This window comes from Actinia tenebrosa, unplaced genomic scaffold (genome assembly GCF_029948245.1).
Source record: "Actinia tenebrosa isolate PJP-AT-01 unplaced genomic scaffold, QUT_ActTen_1.0 PGA_scaffold5__44_contigs__length_20552954, whole genome shotgun sequence".
NCBI lineage: Eukaryota > Metazoa > Cnidaria > Anthozoa > Actiniaria > Actiniidae > Actinia > Actinia tenebrosa.
The window spans coordinates 15,227,258-15,252,598 of NW_028292582.1; the positions used below are offsets into that span (position 1 = coordinate 15,227,258).

The window sequence follows — 25,341 nt, forward strand, 5'->3', positions numbered from 1 at the left end:
GAGTGACGTTAAAAATTAAAACCCGGTTGTCAAATAAAAGTATTTCCAATTTCATTCTATTTTCTTAAATAAATTCCGCTTATTTTACTACCGGTCAAAAATGCATTCAATTCAGAAAAAAAGCCCACTTCATTAATGACTTATTTCAGTCATTCTTATCTTTATTCTTTATTATTCTGTTAAAGGGATTTTTTTGTCTGGCAAAGAGAGTGCTTTAGTCAGAAAATATGCCCAATTCTAGACAGCCAAACCTATACATCAATGATAACATATTTTAAAGTCGATAAGTCTATAAGTCTATAAGCTGAAATATTCTACTGAAAAGCAAATTTCCTTTTTATGTTTACATAACACATTTAAATTTCTTTTTATTTATTAATTTGAGGCTTTTCATAAACTTTGAAGTCCAAAAAGCGCGCGTTTTTCACTTAAGCTGCATTTGTCGAAACCATTACAGACATGGACTGCTTTTACTCCAATTAATAATTCAACGAGTTTTGTATAATTCCTTGGAATCATATGCACTAACAATACTTCTGTGTTTGTGCCAAGCTATTCAGCCCGAAATTATTTATGGTTTTGGGTTTGATTAAAGTTAAATAATTCGTCATTTTCGATACCTTGATTAGGAAAATCCGTTCCTGTTCACTAGAATTTAAATAGTAAAAACATTATCTTGGAACGAATCGCTCGGAAACAACATCTGATATTTTGTGTACAAAAGTCTTACTTGACGAGCCACAGTCGGTGATTCGATACTTTTCTTACTCTGCAACCATGCTTTCTGTTGTTTTTGAAACATCCATTTTTAAATGGAATAAATAATTCATGCCGATATTCGTATTTACATATGTGGTCAGCCGTACGAACATTCTAGACTTCGCTCTTAGAGCTAATCCTCGGCCATCATTATCAAGTATACTTCAAAACAAGGTAAGAAGTAGTGGAATCGAAGTATTATTTTCCAGTTGTCTTTCTTGAAGTAATTAATACTCACAGAAACAAAACTTAAAATTTCCCATCTCGACTGGTTTAGGAAAAGTAGGAATCGTTTTTGTTGAAACTACGGCTGGAGTCTGAAATATACGACTGAAATATTCCCAAGAACACTGGTGAGCAAAAAAATCTTATCCCTTATCGAAAAAATAGAATTTATGTCTTAAAATTATCGAGTTTATCATTATTAAGAATTTAAGAATTATTTATTTGATGTGCGCGCGAGTGGCAATTATAACTGTAAAGGATGAAGAAAACTTAAAGGCCAATAAATTGTTTTTACCTTTTTTATTCATAAGTAATTCTCCATTCCATTCTAATATATGAGAGTTTTAAATCATTTTGGTGACACAAGCATTGAAAATTTGAAGAGATCGTTATTGAGAACTTGATTTCAATGTCAAATTTTGGTTGTCAAGCTACGTCGTTAATACAAAAAAATGAAATTCCTTAGGAACTTAATATCGAAAATTCTAGTCTCTTTCTGACCACATTTTTAACCAACTTCATCATTTTATTTATTTCTTTACAAAGTTATGAAAATAGAATATTGTATGAGTTCATTTTGTGTCTTATTTTTACCCAAGTTGTGTAAATATCCGGACGCAAGTAAAACGTTTTTGTGACAGTTTGTGAGGATATAGCTCTGAGAATGGCCAGATTATGCCGATCAAGTAACTTTTCAACACTTTGAAAAGATTATCCTTCAAAATTCCTTGCTTTAGCTATGTCGAGCGAATCCATAAGCATTTTATTCCGATTTTATTTTGCTCTGATTTGTTAAAGTATCGATATTATCAGTACAATCTCAGTCTCTTTTATATCAGCTTTGATTATAAACGTGAAAGGTTTCAGTTCTAAGTGCTTAGACGTTATCCTCTTGGCTTGAATCATATTTTTGCTTTCATCGTTTTTTCTTTTGAATCTTTAATTCTTTTTTCTTTCTTACTTTCTTACTTTTTCAGTTTTCTTATTTTCTTATTTTCTTTCTTCATTTTTTCTTTCCTTCGATCTTAGTCCTTTCTTCCTTTCTTCCTTTCTTCCTTTCTTCCTTTCTTCCTTTCTTCCTTTCTTCCTTTCTTCCTTTCTATCTTTCTTCCTTACTTTTTTTATTTTAGTCTTACCCTCTTAACATTCATTTTTTCTTCTTTTCTACAATTTTTTCCCTTTTTTAAAGATTATGCCTTCGTCGAAGAACTTGAAGTTCTCAGATATCAAATTTAAAATAAAAACATTACTTCCACAATTTCCAAAATATTCGTTTCTTATGGTTTGTTCATGTTTGTTGCTCGCATGAATTCATCCAAAAGGACGCTATTAAAAAAAGTACAGTAAAATTCATTTTTAATTAATTGTATTACCTGGGCGCTCGCTGTTTTTCCTACATTATTAATATAATTATAACTTTAAGCCAAATTTTCCTTATTCCCAGCCTTTACACTGTAGAAATTTAAAACTGGATTCCCTGCAGTGTGTAAAAGAGGTTGTGAAGGTGTTTAAGGTTTACTCAGACCGATTTGATGAATTTATTTGTCCTTAGCAATTGAAAGTGATATGAAAAACTTAGCAAGCCATTTTGCACCTGTCGCGAAGGCCGCACTGTAAACTTTCAATCTACTGGCTCAGTTATAATTTTTTTTCCAAATTGGAAGCACAAATTACGACATTCATTTTCGGTTTTCGTTTGATAGTTTTCTCGCCCAATAAGAAACAGGAATTACGACTTTTATTAAGCTTTTTTTGCTTGAGATTATTTCTTCAGTTATAGTCAAACTTGAACTACCATTTTTCGTTACTTCTATAAGTAACTAAGCATTAAAAACCAAAGATTTTTACGCTATAATGGCCAAACCGTCATTACAATATTAACAACACTCGGAGCTCTTATACTGACAAACCTCCTTTTTCCTTAAAAAAATTGAAAGAATTTGATGTTACTCTGTGAAATTTAAGATTTCAATTATCAAATATCTTCTAATGTTACCTCTTTAAAACGGTAAAAATATCTGCTTTATTGACAAAATTACTAGTTTCAAATCTTTCGACCCAGTATCTGAATAACATTGAAAAATATAAAATAATTCGTAAAAATTGAAAATTTCAAAAAGTGCAAAACATTAAAAAAATTATTGATTTAAATGACGAAGGAAATCGTCCTATAAATAATACAAATTTTGCAAAACAATTTATCTCGACATAATTAAAATGATAGCTATACCTTAATGTTACAAATATATCTTTTTGTTTACTCGCAACAAACTTAATATTTATTTTACCCGATCGTATTTCGTTAGGTAAACAATACTGTTTTATCTTATCTCTCTACTTATTAAATCACGTTTCCCTGACGGATTTTTCATCTTAAAAGTTCACCATTAGCCTGTTTTATAACATATCTATAAGATGTTTGGAAAACAATAATTTTAGTTAACTAAAGTTACATTCTTTTTAATCGAATCCTATTTATAGAAAACTGAAAAAAACCTGCCAACATTCAACAGATAATTTTTTCTCAATTATATATCCTGTCATTCAAAATCAGCATTTTTCAATAAGGTTGACTTATCAGAGTTTGTTGACCCCAAATTGTTGCCAAATTTTGTATTATTATTCAGTGTGTCATTCATAAACTTTTCAAATAATAGTTTTGACTAGAATTATACGATACAAAAAATCCCAAAAATGGGAAAGTCTTCATTATGCAACTGTTTCCTTTTTATATATCTTATTCATCGTTTTTAGTTCAAAAATATATTGGGTTTTGGTTTCCTGAAGCTACTGTTTCAGCGTTATCGTCATGGCAAACCTGTACACTACAACTTTAACCTACCCTACTCCCCATTCATCATCCTGTATCCTAACTCTGTTCGGTTTGTTGTTCGGTTTTAAATAATCTTTAAATATTTTTTTTGCGGATCTGTATCCTATACTTATGACATGTATTTATTTATAAATATACCAAATTACGTCCAAGACGTCCAAGTATTTATTTATATATATATATACCAAATTACGTCCAAGACGTCTAAGATAACCATATCCATGTTACGTTCTGGTTGTTCGGTTTTGAATAATCTCTAAATATTTTTTTTGCGGATCTGTATATCCTATACTTATGACAAGTATTTATTTATATACCAAATTAATGAACAGGAAAACTAAAAAAAAAACAAAAATTCGTAAGACTGTGTGTATCCCCCCCCCCCCGCGCGCTGTGATTGGTTTAAAGAAAGTCATAAATATCGTACCGTGACAAAGGCGTGTGCTGTGCCGTTTCAGAACATCCTCAAGCAACCGAATCTATTTTTCGACAAATGCTGTTTGCTTTTCGAATGCGCATGCGTATCGTAAATTAAATACCGTTGTCAAAATTACCTTGAACTTAAAAACCGGACAGCTAAATACAAACGAAATTCTTAAATTTTGGATTAACACGTAAAAAAGTGGATGGTTTTTAATGTATTTTTCTCCGTTGCCTTTACGAACTTAGAAACTGATTAACTGACATGATAACCGACTGAAACTGCACTGAGGAAATTAAAGATTTGATGCTATAATCAGATTAACCAACTGGCCTTCACATTTAGAGCACTTTCATGCGTATTTACTAGTTCAATAACAATAACCAACTTATCTTCGTCAAAAAAAACTCATAAACTTGAGCAAGCATCAATTCATTCTAAGAAGTTCGGCTCGCGGTTGACTGGTCTGTTTGTCCTGTGTTTAATTGTATTAAAATAGTCATTTTAATGGGGTATTTGCATGCCAAAAGTATTAATTTGGCGAAAATTTGTGATTTTCCCCAGGACCAAAGACTTACCTAGCTACCTACATTATTAAAAGGTTTTATCAAATAAGCAAAATCCGGATTAGTTTATATAACTTATTATTGGCCTGGCTTATTTTATCATATTCATCAGTGCTATTTATATTATTTTATTTTGAACTCGAAATTTCAATTTAAATCTTTAGAATTGAACTTGCATAGGATTTTATCCTTCTGCATGGATATGTGGCTAAATATCGCTCTCATAGCTTCAGATACAAAACGTGAATTCATTTCCAACATTTTGAAGCAATATTGGCAAAAGATTGCTTAATAAAAAATCCGTCTTTAAGACATGTTTGATGAAGAATTTTTTCCTAAATACTAAATGTTCTGACCCATTTCTTTGATGACATTGGTAGCGACAGATGTATTGTGCTTTATTTTTGCTTGACCAGTGATCGAATTGTAGTTTTTCCACGTATTTATTGTTAATATTTTTTATATTACTGGGCATCTAACTTACACTTTAATACGGTAACTGCAACCGTCTAATGACTACTCGACGCTGCCAGGAATTCATTCAAATCCAAGGGAAAAAAACCTTCAAATGTCAAAATACTAAAGTTAAATCCTAAATAATATTTTTGTTTATTTACTTTGCATGCAAAAAAGGAAGAAAGAAAGAAAATAAGGGGGGAAAATGATATATGTTTGTCCCCTTTTTTGTACTGTACTAAGTCGTAGTCTTTTTGTTTTATTATCATTATTTTTATTATTATTATATTATTATTATTATTACTATTATTATCATTATAAAAAACATATATTATTATAATGGCATTGAGATTATGAACTTTAAATCCTATAGTTTTTCATTTTATTTTTGTTTATCATTATCTTAAAATATTAAGCATTGGAACTTTAGTAGCTTTGGAGCGAGAGTATTTCTATTTCTATTAAGACATGCATAGAATACTAAGGTTTATTTAAATAAAATTATTATTATTATCATTATTATTATTGTTATTATTATTAGTATTATTATTATTAATCATTATTATTAGTCTTTTGGGGGGGAAGAAAACCATTTCGTGTCATTGGTCATCGATTTTAGCTACCATACTTCCTAAATGTCAACCGGTGGCGCTATTCAGGATATTGTTGTTATCAATGTATCTTTATGTAACAATCTCCTACAAAAACAGGAAGATATTCTAAGTCGTCTATCCTCTTTAGGTCTCATTGTCAACACTACATAAGGCATAGATTTACGGCTAGTATAATGAATAGTTTTTTAAAAAATCTAAATATTTTTAATATGAAAGCTCGACAATATAAAATAAAGAAGGTAAGTTCTTTTTAGGAACCTGACAGAAGTTCGGGTTAAAATTGTATCTTTGTCTTCAAAAAAAAAGAAAGAAAAAAAAGAAGATTATCCACCAGTTGCCATGGCAAAAGACTATTCCTTTTCCGCAAACAATATCTGTCGTTCACCTGTTACGAGTAAACAGAATATTTTCCCTGGATTTAATTTTCATCACATTCTTTCTACTATCCTTTGTTTGATTGGTTTTCTGCCTATAATATTTAGTTATTAAGGCTTTTCTCCAAAGTATCAAGCCGTGTTAACAAAGCAGGCGCATGAAAAATAACAATAAAAAAAGTACTTGCATCTATATTTTAAAAATTCATCTGTCTCTTGCAGTTTCAGCTCAATAGAACTTTCAAGAACACCGTTTCATTTTCCATAATCGCTCAAACAGTACTAAGAAGTTCAGCACACACATACACGCTTTTTTTTTTTTTTTTTTGAAAAAAAAAACAACAACAACTTCGTCTTACAACTCCAATATCTACGAATATGCTTTAAGTCTAGCTGAATGATTTTACATATATTTATACTATATTTTTTTAATTGGCAGTTTTCATTACCATTCTCACAGCAAGCCATTACCTTGAGCATTGTATCTTTCGCTCGAAGGAAAAAGATACATTAATAAGTGATACAAAAAGAGAAGGTTTTTTCAGTCTTAGTATTAAGCGCCGAAGTTGGCTGTATTTAAAAAAATAAAGAAGTCTTGAGACATACGAGAGTGACTCAACACTAAATGGGAGAAGTGTAGCACTTAATATAAGTTTAGTTTTATAGGACTTGACGACATTCTTAAGGCTTTGAAATACAAAGTTTACCCGACCGTTCACAGAAAATAGCGCCTATAGAGGGGCGATTGTCACTTGGCTATATCTCGAGAATCACATCTATATGGTATAGAAGTAATCTATGGATCTCTCGCTTTGCTAGGACGATTAGGATACCATATCTACTACGATAACGTAACGACTTGCTCACGTACCGTGTCTGTGTAGATTCCATTTTGAAAACACTAACAAATAATCTAATTGATTGCCTACAGCACTGATTTCAGAATGAACCAATCAAAAGGCTAAAAAATATGAACCGTCCAATCACAATACTTCAATTTGAATTTGTGGATGAGGGAAATCTAGGTTGAAACAGGTGATTCAGGAATCTAGGCGCGCAATATTTGCAATTTGAATGCTTATAATATGTTGTGAAATGTTTAATAATATTGTTGAGTATGTTTATATCAGCGTTTTAAATAAATAAATAAAATTTTGTAATGTTTTTAAAATCATGTTTTTTTCAGAATATTTAAGTATTTTTATATTTTATAGCAGTAGGATAGCGTTAAATTTTTAAATATTTTTGAGTCTTAAATTAGCGCTATATAAAATATTATTTATTATCATTTATCATTATTATTATTATTATTATTATTATTATCATTATTATTATTACTATTATTATTATTATTATTATTACTAATGCATTGTTTGTCACCGCGAAAATTTCCAAGTGGCTTTCTAACAACTCATGTCAAAACGAAATAATTTCCAAAAAAAAACCTATTTTTAAAAGATATTGTTTTTATCTAAAAGCTGTTGTTCATCGACTGCTGAAAACCTAGAATAAGAAATATTAAGCTTTGAACAAAGTGTTCGCTGATTGGCTAACTCGTTCTGGCTGAGAGAAGCCATGTCGGGATATCAGAAAAGTGTTATACTGATGCGATGACTGGGTTCTTGTTTCAATAGCCTCTTCGGCTTGGGGTAATGTTTTCCCATTTCTGACCACTTGTCATTCCCTAGAGTATTATTTCTTTGTTTAAAGTTCGCGCTCGGTTGCACATGAGAAGACACATGAATATGGATACAGCTCAACAAAGCATCGTATTCTCAAGGGAATGACACGTGGTCTGAAATGGGAAAACATTACCCCAAGCCGAAGAGGTCTATTAAATGCAGGTTATACCAATTCTTTATATTTCTACTGAAATGAATATCGTCGAGCATGCACATAAGAAATAAGGGTTCTGGCTACGAGATTGGTGTAGTGAAGTCGAAACTGCTTTAAAACGTTAAAAAAATATTTAGTAATTTGTCTATCTAATATCCCTGTGTTTTTTTACAACATGAGGTCTACATCCAATCCAATCAGACGGCGGTTTTGTCATTAACAGTAAGTTATCACTCTTGCGCAGTCTATAATACTTCATCGTATTCATTCTGCAATGAAGCAGACAGTTTGTTGTCGCTAAATGAATGCGTCATATGATTTACACTGAACGAAAAAACTGCAACCCCTTGAAAACCTGATTCTGAACTTTTGTTATATTTTTTCAAACATTAATGAATCGATTCGGTCGTTAGAGGTTTTGGGATTCCATAATTCATTATGTAAAAAAGCTTCTGCGATGTCTATGATATTAACCGTTTATAAGTTTTGTAATTTGTTTTTGGTTATTCTTTCGTCTGGTTCCTGTTTTGCCCTTTCTCCCCAAATATTTTCTTCTGGAAGCCGATTGTGTTGCTTTAAGAACAATTGTGTAAATAGCACATTCAAGGTTATACTAAACTTCCCCACTTTGACGCCACGGAACGCAACCAAATCGAAGCTTATCCAGCTTATCGAAATCAATTAGATCAGATTTATTTTTCCTGAAAATAGGATCCCGATTCATTCATTACGCGATGAAAAACCCATGGAAACCTTTTTTGCTAACAAAGATCGTCACCATGGAAACCTGACATTGAACAAGTTTACTAATGGTATTTGTCCATCGTAATCGCGATGATGGAATCGAAAAGAATAAACGAAAAAACCTCTTACAATGCTATCAAATTTTACTTTCCGTCATTGTTTCTGTGGGTAATTTGTCTCCAAATAAAGTGTCACAAAAGAAGGTTCTAAATGCAAATTGAAATCAAGCGGCATTTATTATATAAGAAACTTTTTCTAACCAAAAATGTGCATTTAGGATTCTTTCATATATTAGTGAGTGTTTGGAATTAAAACAAATTGTATATATAATTCCTTTTTTTTTTTATAAAGATAAACTTAGAAATACTGAATCCTTTGTAGTCTATTTTTCTTCGCCAAAGAGATTGACGTTCAAATGATGTGAGCGTTTTTCCTCTCATCGCCATTCAAGTTTGACTTTATGTCAGTTTATTTGTCACGTCTTCCGTGCAAAAGTCAAAGCACTGGTCTTAATTCACATTACTGCTTTTAGTTTTTAAAAAGCATTAAGGATATTTTTGTTAATCCAGTTAATCCGATGGTTGGTAGCCGATTTATTTTCAATACCATTTTACCATCGATTTGGTTTCTCTCTCTCTCTCTCTCTTGTTTACATAATTTTTAAAACCTTGGAAAGAATACTATAAAGACGCTTAATTTACACACATGTTAAGAAAGTACTTAGGGAATTCAAAAGAGTTTCATGCAGCACACGGTTAAAAATGCGCGAATTCGGTCCGTACTCGGGCGCGCAAAGCATTATGGCCTTGTGTATATCTTAGTTGCTAAGATGAAAATAGAATGATCAGAGAGCAGTGTTTTTTGAATAGCACGAGCTCTATTTATGTCCAAATGTTTTGATCTATGCCTTATAATCACTGTATTCATTTCAGATTTCCCAAGGAGACAAGTTAACCCTAAGAGAATCTTCGAGGTTCACGATTCTAGTTCCGTGGTTGAGTGGAATATTTACGATCGCTGGATCTATCTACAGCTTGACATGAGAACGTCGCAACAGCAGTGAAAAGCACGGAATCTAGCCCTAGAGAACTATAAGCCGTGATTTCCAGTTAAAGAACATGGGAAAGACCCTCAAATATTTATATTTTTGCCAAATCTATTTAAGTGCAAGAGGAGGAGGAAGTCAACGTGACGTGCATCGTTAGTCCTGACATATTACTATAAAACTACCGTGAAAGGCTACGAAGGCTGGACCCAAAATGCGTATTTTAACTTGTAGAAAGCTTAACAGAGTGTATAGAACTGAGCGTAGAAAGGTTTCTTCGTATATAGTGCCAATGGTTTCGTTGGTTGTGTGTGTGATCCTTGGAATACTGGTGTGTTATCTCGATATAAGTACGATGACAAGTGAGAAGAACTCTCTCACATACCAAGGAATATTTCACCATCGTTCACTACTAAACGCGTCTGAACCTACTGAATCACCAGGCGAATACCCAGAGGATATGTTCACCTTAGAGCAGAGGAGAAAAGGCGCCGTAATACTACATATTATTGGCATGTGCTATATGTTTCTTGCCATTGCATTGGCTTGTGATGAATTTTTCGTGCCCTCGCTTGTTGTCATCATAGAAAGACTTCAAATCTCCGAAGATGTTGCTGGAGCTACGTTTATGGCTGCTGGAGGCAGCGCTCCAGAGCTATTTACTTCTTTTTTTGGTACTTTTGCAGATCCTAACTCAAATGTTGGTATTGGAACGATCGTCGGGTCTGCTGTTTTTAATGTCTTGTTTGTAATTGGGATGTGCGCGATGTTCTCAAAAGGGGTTCTCGAGCTAACTTGGTGGCCGCTTTTTCGAGACTGTATGTTCTACAGCTTCTCTTTACTCCTGTTAATAATATTTTTTATCGGCGATTGGATCCAATGGTGGGAGTCGTTGCTGTTGTTGTCTTTCTTCGTCTTCTATGCTATTTTTATGAAGTACAATCGAACGATCGAACGTATAGTAAAAAATTTCCTACGATCGAATAAAGTCAGTAAAGTGGATGTTAGGGATCCAGGATTGGCGAATCCCGGAGTCCACAGAACAGAACATTACCTAGAGGTAAGATAATTCAATAATTTTTTTCCTTAAAATTATACAAGCCTTAAAAAAATTAGTATACGTTATTTAAAATCGCCAATGGATTAAAACCTATGATGAAATTGAAACATCGTCGTTATCAGATTTAAAATTCCCACAAATATTGCTAGAACAAGATACTTTATATATATTGCTTTAGGCAAACTATACCATCGATAAGGTAATGTATATGTAACGATAAGACTCGAAACATGAGCTCAATATTATGATTTTTTTCACCTCCTGCTGAAAAACAAATCAATTATTATCTTTGTCAGAATACCACAAACATTTTTTCCTTTTTTCTTCATAATTAGACGGCAGACTTGTTTTGTCCGACCGTTCAGTTCATGAATGCTTACTACACCTTCAAAACGTTTTCATATTCGGGTTTTCAATGAAAATTTCAGTTAATTAACCCTTGGGCCACCTGGATGTTATTCTCATTGTTTGTTACATGAAAAATTGTAAAGCTTGATATTCTTAAGTTTGCTGTTGATATTACAGTTAAATGTCTTTTTCTTTCTTCCTACACGTTAATAATTTTATCGGTTGCTAAGTGACCATGTTACTTTTCATATATCAGTATAGCTAGATATTGATCTAGTCTCAGTAAGCTTCTCAGTAAGCTTAAGAAAGGCTGTATCTGTATTATGTCATCTTGCTGTAGTATTATATACTCGTTATGTGTTTTTTTCTGCTTTGGAAAAATTATCAGCCTAGTGCAATAAAAATTCATTTACTGATTGAAATAAAGTCACTGAAGTATCACTAATGAGGCCTGTTAGTTTCAATGTGAGTTAACGAGATTTATAGTTATTGCACTAGAGAGTGCCGTCAACCATGCTGTAATAGCATCGTGGTCTAAAGACTAGATTTTAGGTCTAGCTGGGAGAGTTAAGAAAGTCAATAATCATTAAAAGTGGCCATATCATCAGTATAGGTAACTGAACTGTTGTCAAAATGGAGCTTTATTATCATGAAGTCCTTTTGTTTGGCATGATTTGTGTACTTTCAGGACCGGTCAAATTATGTCAACAAAAGCCCTATTTTAATGAAACCTAAAGCATGAGTTAAGCCAGGGATTAACTAACTTACTGTTATAAATTTATGTGTGGGGGCAGATTTTTCAACTTTCTGATATGCAAGCTGATCTTCATGCAAATGAATTATGCAACAGAGGAACAGACTAATGAACTTGAAACGATATTATTTGTGTATGCAGATATTTTGACATCTTTAGGATGTGCAGTGCCTCATGCTAAAAGTATGTTTTGTACTTGTCAGTATATCTTCATTGTTCATTAATAGTACAAATAAACATGTTGAAAAACATGTACACATTTTTATGCAAATAAATTTTGCTTCAGACAAATATACTAATGAACTTGGGAGGTTATTAATGCATTGTTTGTGCCAGCAGATATTTTGACATGTTTGGGATGTGCGTCGCCTCATGATTAACTTTTGACGACTCTTAAAACTCTAGTGAATGCGAGCTTTTGAATCCAGGAGTTGCATGTTTCGTTATTTTAATTTCTGCTTTTGTTTACTGACCTCAGAAGTGAGAAGAAGCCCACATACACTGGAGTTTTGAGAGTCGTCGATATGTTGTACTCTCTACATTTTTCATTAATAGTACACTTGAACAAGTTTAGCATATCTACAAAGCTTTTCGCGGTTGTATCACAGCTTGGGACAATCACAACAGAGCTACTGTATAGGCTCCAAACTAGGTGAAAGCCCAAAGATCGAATTAGAATTTAGAAACATCACATATAAACATCAATTGTATTATCCTAAAAGCTCAAGAGTTTAGTTTATGTATTAATAATAACAAATGTAGTTGTATTCTAAAAAATTACTTATGGATTTAATCAGTATGATGATAGATAAATTTCCAACAAATTTTGCTGGGGGATTGGATTTTGAAGCTATCTATCCTTGTTTTATGAGAGGGACTAACACTTAAAAGCCAGTGACTAACGAAATGTGTGTGTGTAATTGGGGAGTCAAAAGCTACTGTACACTATTGTCTTGCTACATGGATTTGTTATCAAGAGTTTGCTATTTTAAGGACATTTTGGCACATTGCAATATATTAGAATATTGGTATTTCTCTCTATGACAGTATTGTGATGCATTTTATTTTTTCCCAGAAGGCAATAGAATATCTGGGCTCCAATGCCAAACAAAATGCTGAACGCCCATGCTTTCACTATGGTGCTTTTCAGCTGGTTGTTAATTCGATGGATCCTTTGTGGGATGGTAAGTCGATAATAATTATTTATATAAGAACATCAAAAAATTAAAGTAGTGGATCCAGGAATTTTAGAAGAGGGTGACTATTATGAAGGTTTTACCAGGAATTTTTCAAGTGGCTCGGATGACCACTTTAAATGGTAGTCCCGTCTCTCCACACTCATCATTACTAACCAACATTGGAGGAACATAAAAGGACCACTGAGGACGTACAGAAACCCTGGCAGTGACCACCCTCAGTGCCTACACTTCATACTAACCATCTCTCATGCTTGTAAATTGCATAAAAGCAATCTGTCGTTCACAAAACTCAATGTAAATCGCCTTTGATTATGTCCATATAGAAAGGGTGCTAAATAAATCATAAATCATTATCATCATCATCATCATCACCATTATCATTATCATTACCATTACCATTACCATTATCTTTATCTTTATCTTTATCTTTATCTTTATCTTTATCTTTATCTTTATCTTTATCTTTATCTTTATCATATCATTATCATTATCATTATCATTAATTTGAAGAAAGAGGGGTGGCTTACTCAGGATTGTTCTATAATGCAATCTCCACGCTTCATACTATCTATTTGTTAATTAGTCCTGGGTGCAAGAGTACCTTGTTTTACCCTCTTGGGTTGTCTCTCTTGCACCCTTCACCTTTCCATTTTTTCTTATTGTAATTTATGTATTATGTATTTGTGTAAATAAAAACCTTTGAACCTTTTCAGCCAATCAGTACTGAGATGTGTGAGTAAAATGTATAATAAAATAGAATAAGTTGGTGTTTTGAGAACTGAGTTTTGCTTGATATTATGTGTTATAGCATCTATAGCTGTGAGAGTAAAACATATCAAACAGATGTCAATGACAGCTGATGAAGCACCTGAAAAGCAACAAGACCAAGAGCTCAAATATTCAACAGTAGACCTGCAGAAAAAACCCTCATCTTCAGGTTCTCAGCACCTAACAGAAAATGGGACAACCCAAACTGATGTCGACTTTCCAGATGGGATGAAAATGTCAAATGAAGAAGACCATTCGAATGGAAACATTCCCGACAGAGATCTTGGGAATGGATCATGTGTTAATGAACAAGACTTTTCTAGCAGCTACCATGTTGTATGTATAGATTCAACTATACCTGGCATGTGCGCAGATAATAATAATAAAAGAAGGGCATCTGATTCATCCAAAGTATCTCAAAATGCTGTTACGACAAAAATGTCAGAGGAAGAATCTGTGGTTGAGGAGGCTGATAGCATAGACGACGTAAGTTGATCAGATCAGATTCATTTATGTTGTTTGTCTCAGATTATATGCTGAGTATTAGTCATTCTTATGTTGAGGAAAAACTAGGTTAGGTAGGCTTTGCAGTGAATTGTGGGACATTTAGGGGAAGATAGATGATATATTGAAAGCACTTGTTTTGTCACTTTTATTTGATACATACTGTAATCATCCCTTGAGCCAATTGATTGGGAATAAGATTTGTTTTGATAATTCGGTGTATTTGAACTCAATGCTCCATTTTATAGGGTTTGAAATTAGTAGAAAGTTCAGGAAGTAATCACAATTTGAGTGTCCTTGCTGTGCTCACAAAATACTTGACATTAGTCTTTTTTGTTTTATTGACCAACATGGCCACATGTCTTGTGTTATTTCTTTCTCAATATGGTATTGAGCTTGTTAGCTTCAATTCCTGACTGTTTTTAGTTTGACGACAAGCCTATTGATCTCAGCTGGCCTGAGGGATGGAAGGAACGCCTGGTGTATATTATCAAAGCTCCTATTATGTTTCCACTGTATTTTTCCATGTTTGATGTTAGAAAACCAGTAAGTGCTCCTAAAATATTATGATTATTATTATTATCGTCATCATTATTATTAATTGTTATTTATTATTATTTCCATTTATTTAATTATCCATCCATCAATCTATCCATCCATCCATCCATTCGTTTAATAAAACATTCATCCATCCATCCACCCCTCCCTCCTTCCCTCCCTTCCCTCCCCCCTCCATCCATCCATCTTCATTCACTCATTCATTTACTTATTCTTTCATTCATTTGTTACTTTGTTCATTTTTTTGTTTCTTCATTCCTTCATTCATTCATGGCCAATTTTTAATCATTCATTCTAATTCCTTCATTATGTTACCCAACTTATTATATTAATTAGTGGTGATCGGATCGATATGGTGTTTAAACATACTATTCTGTGTTAGGAAAAATCGAAGTTCTACCCGTGGACATTTATAGTATCAATTTTCTGGATTGGGATATTCTCTTATTTAACACTCTGGTGGGCCGTTGTTGTTGGAGACACATTTGGAATTCACTCAGTGGTAAGTAGGAGTTACATATTTGCATGATGGAGCATGGTGTGCGTGTCTGTGGGGGTGGGGGTGAGGAGAGTACATAGCTTGAACTCCAATCCTTATATCTAAAAAATTGAATGATTAAGTTTTTCTCACTTAAATATGTTGGAAATAATGTGATCTTTCCAAATTTTTCGAAAGAAAGAAAGAAAAAAGACAGACATCAAAAGAAAGACGGAAAAAGAAGCAAAAAAACCCCACCAGAATGAACCCAGTTATTTTCATTTTCAATTTTTTTTCTCAGTACTAAACGAAGCTATATTTGACTCTCCTCAATCACTATTCCTTTTGTTATAATTTAGACATAGGAAAATTAACTGTGTTAAAACTTGATCAACCATTTTTCTTCCTTGTTTTTAGATAATGGGATTGACAGTTTTGGCTGGAGGAACCAGTATTCCAGACTTGATAACCAGTGTACTGGTGGCCAGGAAGGGATTCGGAGACATGGCCGTGTCTAGCTCTATTGGTAGCAATCTCTTCGACATCACCGTTGGGTAAGTTAGTCATATCATTGCGCAGAGCTTCAGTGTAAATAAGTGGTTAGCTTTCTGAATTCTGTGCGAAATAAAGTTATTATTATTATTATTATTATTATTATTATTATTATTATTATATCTTATTACAGCCAATTGTTTTAGTCTGTGAAAAGCTCATTGTATGTACGAATGTATTGTGCCGTTACTGTGACCGTAACTGATTATTAAGCCATAGTTTTCTCCATACGCTGAGCCCTTTTCCCGCCAATTTATCCGTACATACGCGTCAGAGTGTCTACGCGTCAGGTTTTCCCCCGCCATTTCGCTAGACATACACTTCAGTCTTTTTCCCGCCAATTTCTCTAAACATATGCGTCAGTCTTTTTCCCGCCAATTTCTCTAAACATGCGTCAGTCTTTTCCCGCCAATTTCTCTAAACATATGCGTCAGTCTTTTTCCTGCCAATTTCTCCAAACATGCGTCAGTCGTTTTCCCGCCAATTTCTCTAAACATGCGTCAGTCGTTTTCCCGCCAATTTCTCTAAACATGCGTCAATCGTTTTCCCGCCAATTTCTCTAAACATGTGTCAGTCTTTTTCCCGCCAATTTCTCTGAACATATCCGCCAACCATTTTTCGGCCAATTTCTCCTCAGAACATTCGCGCCAGCCATTTTCCCGCTTTCCAGAACTAAAGATAAGAAGCAAAAATAATTTACCCTATTTAATTCTTTTTTCAGTCTTCCTCTTCCTTGGCTTTTATACAGCGCCGTTAATTTAGGAAAATCAGTAAATGTGAGCAGCGATGGACTGTTGTGTTCGATTGTTTTACTGTTTGGTATGCTCATAGCGGTGGTACTATCCATTGCTATCTTAAAATGGCGAATGTCTAAATTACTTGGAGCTGCGATGTTCTTGCTATACATCGTCTTCATAATCATGTCGCTCCTCCTGGAGTATAAAATAATTCCATGTATAAAAGTAAGTATGAGGTAATTGTTGACTTATCAGTTTACCTACACTCTTTTGAAACTTTCTCGCATTGTTTCTAAGACGGAAAGCTATAGTACGTTTTATTCTGCTCCGTGATTTGGTCCATGTAATAGTACATACAAGGGTTTTGTTGGCAGTCATGTTGTTTGACTTTTAATCGAACCCTGAAACAACCTCTGGGCTGATCTAAGTCAGGGCACGACTAACTCACAGATGGAACCCTTTAACAACCTCTTGGCTGATCTAAGTCACAGGGCTCGACTAACTCAGATCGAACCCTGAAACAACCTCTTGGCTGATCTCAGTCAGAGCACGGCTAACTCACAGATGGAACCCTTTAACAACCTCTTGGCTGATCTAAGTCACAGGGCTCGACTAACTCACAGATGGAACCCTTTAACAACCTCTTGGCTGATCTAAGTCACAGGGCTCGACTAACTCAGATCGAACCCTGAAACAACCTCTTGGCTGATCTCAGTCAGAGCACGGCTAACTCACAGATCGAACCCTGAAACAACCTCTGGGCTGATCTAAGTCAGGGCACGACTAACTCACAGATGGAACCCTTTAACAACCTCTTGGCTGATCTAAGTCACAGGGCTCGACTAACTCAGATCGAACCCTGAAACAACCTCTGGGCTGATCTAAGTCAGGGCACGACTAACTCACAGATGGAACCCTTTAACAACCTCTTGGCTGATCTAAGTCACAGGGCTCGACTAACTCAGATCGAACCCTGAAACAACCTCTTGGCTGATCTCAGTCAGAGCACGGCTAACTCACAGATCGAACCCTGAAACAACCTCTTGGCTGATCTATATGAGGGCATGGCTAACTCATAGATGGAATTTGAATTTGTTGAAGCATTTAAGAATGAGGACAAAGGCCCTCGAATCGACGGAAATAAGATACTTATGTTCAAATCATTTGATTTTTAGATTGTATGACCATGAAGTGGTATCCTGTAAGCACAGTGACCCAAAACAACACGTACTATGGACCATGGAAATCCTTACTTGTGGTCAAATATTTTCAATGCAATGTGTGTCAATGCACGATGATTCTTTGGGGGTAATTTCTCTCCACCTTGATAAATTCTCTCATTTTCCACAGTCACTTCGAATGCGAATGTTTTGGAAACAAAACACAACGAAATCAATTTTCGAACTCTTATTTAAAAATAACACACACAAAAAAAATTATTATTGCACTCTCGTCAATATCAACACGTTTATTTCGGATGTAAAATATTTTTCAAAACAAGACGTGATTGAGATAACAATTCAAAATGTTTAGTTGTACAATGACAATCTACAATGCATGTTGAAGCTGGATGAACAGTGCAACATTTTGCCCGTTTAAAAAAGGTATCGTCTCTATATTGGGCTTGCTGTGGTAGTACTGGTGAAAACTATTAAAAGCTCTTTTTTCTGTTTCAAACAAGTTTAAAAGGGTATTTTTCCTTGAACGTTTTCTCAAGGTTGCGTGCGCATTCAAATTTAAGGGACTTGACGGGCCACGATACCAGAACAGGAGCTTTAGAATTATCACTGACAAAGGCTTGATTTATGGCCATAGATTGAACTATTTTAGGTGAATATTTCAAAAGCCAGTCGTTATTTTACATGCATACACTTTTCTTTTTGTAAATATGTTCATAAAGAAGAGGATTTTGTAAGATATATTTATTATTTGATGTAAATAGAAAGAATTTCCATTCGTGCGATTTATAGATATTAATATGCGTTCGTTATCAATAATATTTATATATACTCGATTGCAAAATCATTGCCTCGGGTTCAAATTATAGAATATAAATGCTGAAAGGTATTCTGGGAAATGAAAAACTCTGATGTATTCAATTGAGATACACAGTCAATATGAAACATGCGAAAAGCCTCCATGCATGATCTCTGTCATTGCAACGTATAAATATTCCACAAGTTATATGACTAGATACATCTTATCAACATACTTCCCATGTACCATTTTATTCTCAGCTTCTATGTTCTATGTTTTTGAACCCGACAACGGTTTTGAAATTGAAAGTATTTGTTTAACGTTTCTCCGAGAGGCTGATACATTCATTAGAAGTCTCTTGGTGCTTTAACTATGATTGAGACTGAAATACAAAAGCAATAAAATTTCTAGATTGTGATGTTAATTTTTTGAAGTTTATTCTTAGAGACGGTTTAAATCTTACCTTGGAGAGGGCTGTGGGGCGATTCGCTTGCCCGGCAACCCATTACGAGAATTAAATTTGACCCCTTCTCCCTTGTTGTCTATTCTGTTTGTTGTAAAAGTGATTAAAAATAAATAACCTGTGTTGTATGCTATTTAACGTCATTCTGAGTTGTTTTTGAATGACGTTAAATACCATAACAACAACACAAGTGCAAAGTATGTTCAAATTTTTTTTAATTACATATTTTTCCGTCCCATACATTGACTGTAAATGCTATCATATACACCACAAATACATTGCTTGGGCTGCCTTTGGTGCGGGTGAATTTCACTGCTCCAGCCCCAGCCGGAGTGTTTTTATCGGGTATAAAACACGAGCTGTGAGTTTTTATTAAATTTCTTAAAATTGTACCGAATTCGCGAAATGAACCTAGTTTGATAGAGAAAATCCAAGTTAAATTTTATGCAAATGAAGACGAATCTATATCAGCTATAAAACCTTCATAGCGTCATGATTTCTATGTTGTTTCCTTCATGAATTATTAATGAGGTTTTTAAGAGACTTTTTGAGAACACTGAAAATACGAAATATGACAAATCAATGCACACAACTGTGGTCATCATTCACTGTGTTCTTCCACAGCACTAGCGCTATCAGATTTCTTCATTCATCCGATGTAGGGCAGCCAGGCAGGCAAAAATCTCGTGTGCCATTATCGAAACGATTATTCCCTCCACGCCCGCCGATCTAATATAAATGAATGAAAAAAAGTTTAGTCGTGCAATCTATTGACTAGTCCAAACACTGAGAAACAGAGAAACTATGGAGCTATTTCAAATAAGTTTTGCTGCATGTTGCTTGCTAAGCTTGAAATGTATTATATTCACATTAAAAAAGTGTCAGCACAGGAGAAACTATGCCGGAAAAACGTGCAGACAAAGTTTAATTAGAAAAAGTTCATATCTTTGTGACCTTTCCCTGATTGAATTCTGTATCCCTGTTGCAGTTGGCAGATTAGTTGTTGAGGTAGGAAGTAAGCCTCCTCCTCCTCCTTCCCCCTCCCCCTCTCCTCTCCCCCCGATCCCATGAGAAATTCAGTATACTAGCTGACGTCCCATAGAAATGTTATTCTCGAACTGTTCAACGAATCAGAACACTGATCAAGACCCAAATGATAGGCAATCGGAGTCCAGATTAAGATCTCCATGCGAGATTTTGGTATCTTAATTTGCATTTTTACATCTATTCCTTAAAAATCTGAAAACTTATACAGTCAATGTCATTAACGTTGTCCACCGAAAAAAGACATTTACACATTTACATATTTTAGACTAAAAGAAATATCACGTGTTTCATTATATATTCTTTGCTTCGTGTGCGTCAACCTGAACTTTAAATGTAAAATTCAACTCGTGAATCGAAAATCCAGAATGTCCCGAACATTTAGTGAGGATTTAAGATGGAGAACGGTACTTCAGCGTTTGTTTTATGCCCGAACGTTCGTGAGAACACGTGATATTTCTTTTGGTCTAAATGTCTTTTTTCGGTGGACAAGGTTAAGGTGGCACGGTATTTTAAAAGATTATCACAATGGTGAATTTAGGTGAACTTTCTGTAGCGGTATTTCAGCGCCAAGGAATTTCTTTAAACTTGGCCAGGTTGTGTGTTATGTTTATCTAAAAGGATGCCAAAATTTTCGCAAAATCGAGTTTTGTGAAAACAGTGCATTTGCTTAATCGCTTACATCTTACAAATTATTAAACTGAAATGCAATCAGAATATACCATATTATAACTAAATGATTGTTTTAGATGTTAGTAAAGTTTTATGGCAATTGCTTAAAGGGCGCAAACGTTATGAGTCCAAAATCGACATAAGCGATTCGGCCATTTGGAAATACCGAGCCACCTTAATGACATTGACTGTATATAAATCTGCAGCTTGCAACGCAACAATGTTCATTAACAAGTTACACGATTTTGTTGCCCGTATTAATACCGCACCTTTACATGTTGTTCTGTTACTGTTATTGTGCCATCCTTTCTTTCCACAGTCAGATTACGTACGAAAGTCACAGATTGTACTGTATTTAGAAAATAAATTAAAAAAACATATTTCGTATACTTTTACTAGGACTAAAAACAGGACCTTATTCGCTTCCAAAACCTTCACTGCTTTGAACTTAGATGAATATCAAAAAAAGATCACGTTAATTAAAGCAGAATTTCGCTAAAATGTCATGGTGCACATTAGAGAAAAGGGTTGCGCAACCATACGTTTCAGCATGTTTTTCAAGGAAAATTCAGTAATGTTCGTTTCCACCGAATATACAAAAAAAAAATCGTTATTTTTCAAGTCCATTTTAGGCAAGTTTGAAAATTTGGCTGTATTTCTGACTGAAAGTATATTTTTTTATTAAACGTTTAAAGAAATAATTACTGATCGTAAGTGGTCATTTTTTAAAATGAAAATCGATTTAAATGCTTGCCTTTCTGATTGGCTGATTGATATGTCGACAGATCAGGCGTTGCGATATTTATTATTAGAATAAATATGACTATGATGTTATTATTTGTATTACCTTGGTCCTCCTGTAGCTTCCACTTCTTCCTCACATAATAGCCGATCCCCGATATACCGAATAACACTGCACAACAACCGAATGCAATCCCTAATTCACAGCCAATCGAGCATTTCTTGTCATTCGACTCTTGTGATCTTGTTGGATTCTCCTTACCTTTTGGTTTCCTTTCACCTGATTTTAAAAATGTGTAAACCCTCAGTGTAACCGATAAACTTTAAAATTTAGAAAAAAATAAATATAACTGCTGGCGTTTTAGTGTTTTGAATTGAATTGAAGTCCAGACGCTCTACCTTCTCCTTTGCCGCTCCGCTTTCGTTTTTGGGCTTCCTGTGTCTTAGAAGGGGAGGGACCCTCCCCTTCCGCGACACAGGAAGCTTAAAAACAAAAGCGGAGCGGCAAAGGAGAGGGTACAGCGTCTGGACTAAGCTCTTTCTAATCGAATTAGAATTTATAAGTTAAGAATGGAGGGAAACGTTGATCGCAGCTGATAATATTCAAAAATAAGCACTATTATTCGAAAGAGCAAGCAGGCCGACGAAATATGTATTTTTTGAAAGTTTTATTGCTATGAATACTACAGAGGATTTTATATGTGTTCAGTCAACTGAGGACTGACTAGTCTTTCTGGTGCTTTCCACATATTTGATCCTCATAACTGAAAGTGATTTTTATGCTTTTACAAAATAACTATTGAATTGAGATAAAAATTGAAAGTATTTGATGATGGAACTATATGTTCTCCTTAGAATGAGCTAACGAATCGGAACCAATCACAACGTTTGTTACAATCCATTCAAAAGTTGACGAACAGCAAAGCAACTTGAAGCAAAGCTGCACGAAGGACACGAAGGTAAGGAAATGATTTAGTTGGAAAATCTCGCTAAAAAGTCCATCTGCATAACGAAGAATTTCTCATTCTCGTACTTCTCAAGCTTTAAAAATGTCAAGCGCAAGTCTTTTATTCAAAAACTGAGCTGGAAATACTTTGTGAAAATATTTTGTGACTTGCTTAATATCAAGTGTGCAAGACGAAATCATTCTAGCAAGGTCGCCTTGTAAGCTTGTTATTTGATGTTGTGTCGATGTTATGACATTTTGCTTTACTTTATTACCGTTAAAGGCTTAGTTAAACTAGTTAAACATCGCTGGAGTTGGTGAATTAAGCTGTTTGGCGTTCGGGTGGCTGTAAGGTAAGCTTATAGTTTTGAGAAGATATTTAATATGTAGCCATGGCCACATTTAATGTATTTGCATACTTCTAGGCACGTGCTTTTTGCTGCCCAACAAGCATTTACACGCCTTATTTGGTAAAACTAGCCAACTTCGCATTAAAATGCGCCGTCGTATACATAGAAGTATGCTAATACATGCGTAAAATGTAGCTTAATTAATGTGGTAATTAGTTTTACCGGCGCGTTGCGCTGTTACAATTTTAAAGATTGATGAACAATATGAGAATTTCATATTCTTCAATATCAGAAATATTGATGTTGAAGAATATGACATTCTTCAATATCAGAGATAAACTTTTTTTAACAACTTGCATTGTTTTGTTCTTGTTCTTCACATTTCTTAAGATTATAAAATATTTAAAATATAACGCACGCGCTGATTGGCTGGCTACCGAGTCAGAGTCTCCAAGTGTGCTGGATTCCAAAACTCTGTATTGAATAGTCTTTATTGTAAACATGAATTTGATTAGAAAGTCTATTCAAATCCTTAATATTTGAAGTATATTTAACCAATCATCGATTTACACAAGTAACGTTGTTATACTTGAAGAGTATTTTTCATGGATCTATTTTCTGACCTCCCTGGTCTGATACGTAAATTCATACTCTAGCTATTTAAAATGGCACGTGCCCGCCTTTCCCCCCAGTCCCTGCGCTAGTGACCTTTGTGAGAAATTTCTAGCGAATGAAAACGATTTTGTAAATTACTGATTTTCCGCTCTTGAGCCTTCATGGTGTGACTGCTTGTCACCCGTCTCAAACTGACTGAATGACCCGTTTTGCTCGTATTCTGTGCCGTAGCATTCGTAGCCCCCAATCCCCTCGCCCCCCAATCCCCTTGCCCCCCAATCCCCTTGCCCCCCAATCCCCTCGTCCCCCAATCCCCTCGCCCCCCAATCCCCTCTCCCCTCAATCCCCTAACCAGACGGCGCTGCGCCTGCTACCAGTGCTGAGGAAAGACAAACGCGTCCGGCAAATTTAAATCTGATGAGAATCACTGGATGATTCTTTACAAAGATAGCGAATACTTTGAATCCATAGAATTTGTTTCAGTTGTTTTAGTTGAGAAATCTTCAAAACTTAAAAATTGCCAAGAAATTATTTTTTTCGCTTGCCTTTTCAACTCGTGGATACACGAAGTGTAGAAACGAATTATCGTGAGGGGTCTGAATATGCAGACGATCATTAAAAGTTTAATAATCGTTCTGCTAAGGACGCAGTGAGCCCAATCTCTGGAAAGTGCAACTATTATCCACGTACCAAAGGTTGGTTTGCTTAAAAATAACACTAGGGGCATTTCATTGACTTGTTTTTTGTTTTTTTTTGTGTGTTTTTTTTCGATTATTTTTTTCTCAAAAGGTGTAAAAATCGATTATATTTTAGATTATTTTGAGGGGGATTAAAATTTGCAGTAAGTAAATATGAAATATAAATATAAATGTACTTACTCATGAGCTCGCAACATGTTCCCGTATACCCAGTCCTACAACTGCATTGTCCATATGAAGGTGTCCCTCCGTTCTGGCAAGGATACATGTTACAGTTGCTCTCTTCCCTGAAATTATAATAACATGTTCCTCCGCAGGCTTCATCAGCTGTCTTAGTTCTTGTTCTATAACGAGTTTCCGCGTTGCCACATCGATGCAAACATACTGACCAATGTGACCATTCGCTGAGTTGACAATCACGGGCATGACATGGTGGCGGTGCTCGTCTTCTACGACGCCTTCTCATCCAGGCTTCGCCATCGCGAAGAAACATAATCAGCAGCAGCAGTAACACGAAACACTGTTGTGCTAACATTTTTTGTAGAGATACCCGAGAATTCGGCTTCAAAAGGCTGAAAAGAAATCCCAAAATCTTCTCAATCTACGAATTAGCAATGTTTTCACTACTAACAATGTTATCGATGTTTTCAATGCTTCGCCGATACAACTCCCTAAGAAACTACCGGTCCAGTTTCATGAACATGACATACAGATACTATTTTGCATTATCGAAGTTATAAGACCAAATAGATTTACCGTTTCGTAAAGAAATTTCTTGCTATTCCATTGAACAAGTTTTTCACTTCCTTGCGAGTTCTTTCAAAGCAAAGGTCCACTGCAGGACTTGGTCACGTGCTTAGATACCACTTAGCAACGTCTTGCTAGTTTGTAAACAAACCAGCATCATATACCAAGTAAAGTTATACGAGGTCAAATTCATCTCTTAGATTTCTAGGACGTTTTCGGTGAAATCCAGATCCAGACTCAGAAATGAAGAAGAAAAT

General features: G+C 34.7%; 2 protein-coding genes across 6 annotated transcripts; one reads left to right on the top strand and one right to left on the bottom strand.

The window, feature by feature from the left end:
- The first annotated feature begins 820 nt into the window (after positions 1-820).
- On the top strand, positions 821-19,232 carry LOC116296795 (sodium/potassium/calcium exchanger 2). Of its 4 annotated transcripts, none has more exons than XM_031704885.2 (10): positions 821-933; positions 1,037-1,112; positions 9,761-10,933; positions 13,114-13,219; positions 14,043-14,488; positions 14,933-15,052; positions 15,447-15,566; positions 15,960-16,096; positions 16,816-17,056; positions 18,007-19,232. In XM_031704885.2, exons 3-10 carry the CDS (start codon positions 10,088-10,090, stop codon positions 18,013-18,015), a joined length of 2,025 nt encoding a protein of 674 aa, XP_031560745.1. In that variant the 5' UTR covers positions 821-933; positions 1,037-1,112; positions 9,761-10,087; the 3' UTR covers positions 18,016-19,232. The 4 variants fall into 4 exon arrangements, with proteins under 4 accessions (XP_031560745.1, XP_031560743.1, XP_031560744.1 ...); XM_031704883.2 differs by having other exon boundaries at positions 823-933; positions 13,111-13,219; XM_031704884.2 differs by lacking the exon at positions 1,037-1,112 and having other exon boundaries at positions 823-933; positions 13,111-13,219.
- Positions 14,926-25,341, bottom strand: LOC116296797 (uncharacterized). 2 transcript variants are annotated; one of them, XM_031704887.2, is made up of 5 exons: positions 25,094-25,341; positions 24,518-24,909; positions 21,835-22,008; positions 21,257-21,336; positions 14,926-15,062 (listed from the first exon to the last, which is right to left on the bottom strand). In XM_031704887.2, the coding sequence occupies exons 2-5, from the start codon at positions 24,870-24,872 to the stop codon at positions 15,042-15,044; spliced, it is 630 nt and encodes a 209-aa protein (XP_031560747.1). In that variant the 5' UTR covers positions 24,873-24,909; positions 25,094-25,341; the 3' UTR covers positions 14,926-15,041. The 2 variants fall into 2 exon arrangements, with proteins under 2 accessions (XP_031560747.1, XP_031560746.1); XM_031704886.2 differs by lacking the exon at positions 14,926-15,062 and adding an exon at positions 18,282-20,000 and having other exon boundaries at positions 25,094-25,339.

What these genes read in the sequence shown, in the direction of transcription:
- LOC116296795 (XM_031704883.2), top strand. Translation starts at nt 10,088, where the DNA reads ATGCGTATTTTAACTTGTAGAAAGCTTAACAGAGTGTATAGAACTGAG. An exon ending in CATTTGGAATTCACTCAGTG is followed by an intron (nt 15,567 to 15,959) that starts GTAAGTAGGAGT and finishes CCTTGTTTTTAG; the next exon opens with ATAATGGGATTGACAGTTTT. An exon ending in CTCTTCGACATCACCGTTGG is followed by an intron (nt 16,097 to 16,815) that starts GTAAGTTAGTCA and finishes TTCTTTTTTCAG; the next exon opens with TCTTCCTCTTCCTTGGCTTT.
- LOC116296797 (XM_031704886.2), bottom strand. Translation starts at nt 24,872, where the DNA reads ATGTTAGCACAACAGTGTTTCGTGTTACTGCTGCTGCTGATTATGTTT. An exon ending in AACATGTTGCGAGCTCATGA is followed by an intron (nt 22,009 to 24,517) that starts GTAAGTACATTT and finishes TTTTAAAATCAG; the next exon opens with GTGAAAGGAAACCAAAAGGT. An exon ending in GAAGCTACAGGAGGACCAAG is followed by an intron (nt 21,337 to 21,834) that starts GTAATACAAATA and finishes TTCTAAATACAG; the next exon opens with TACAATCTGTGACTTTCGTA.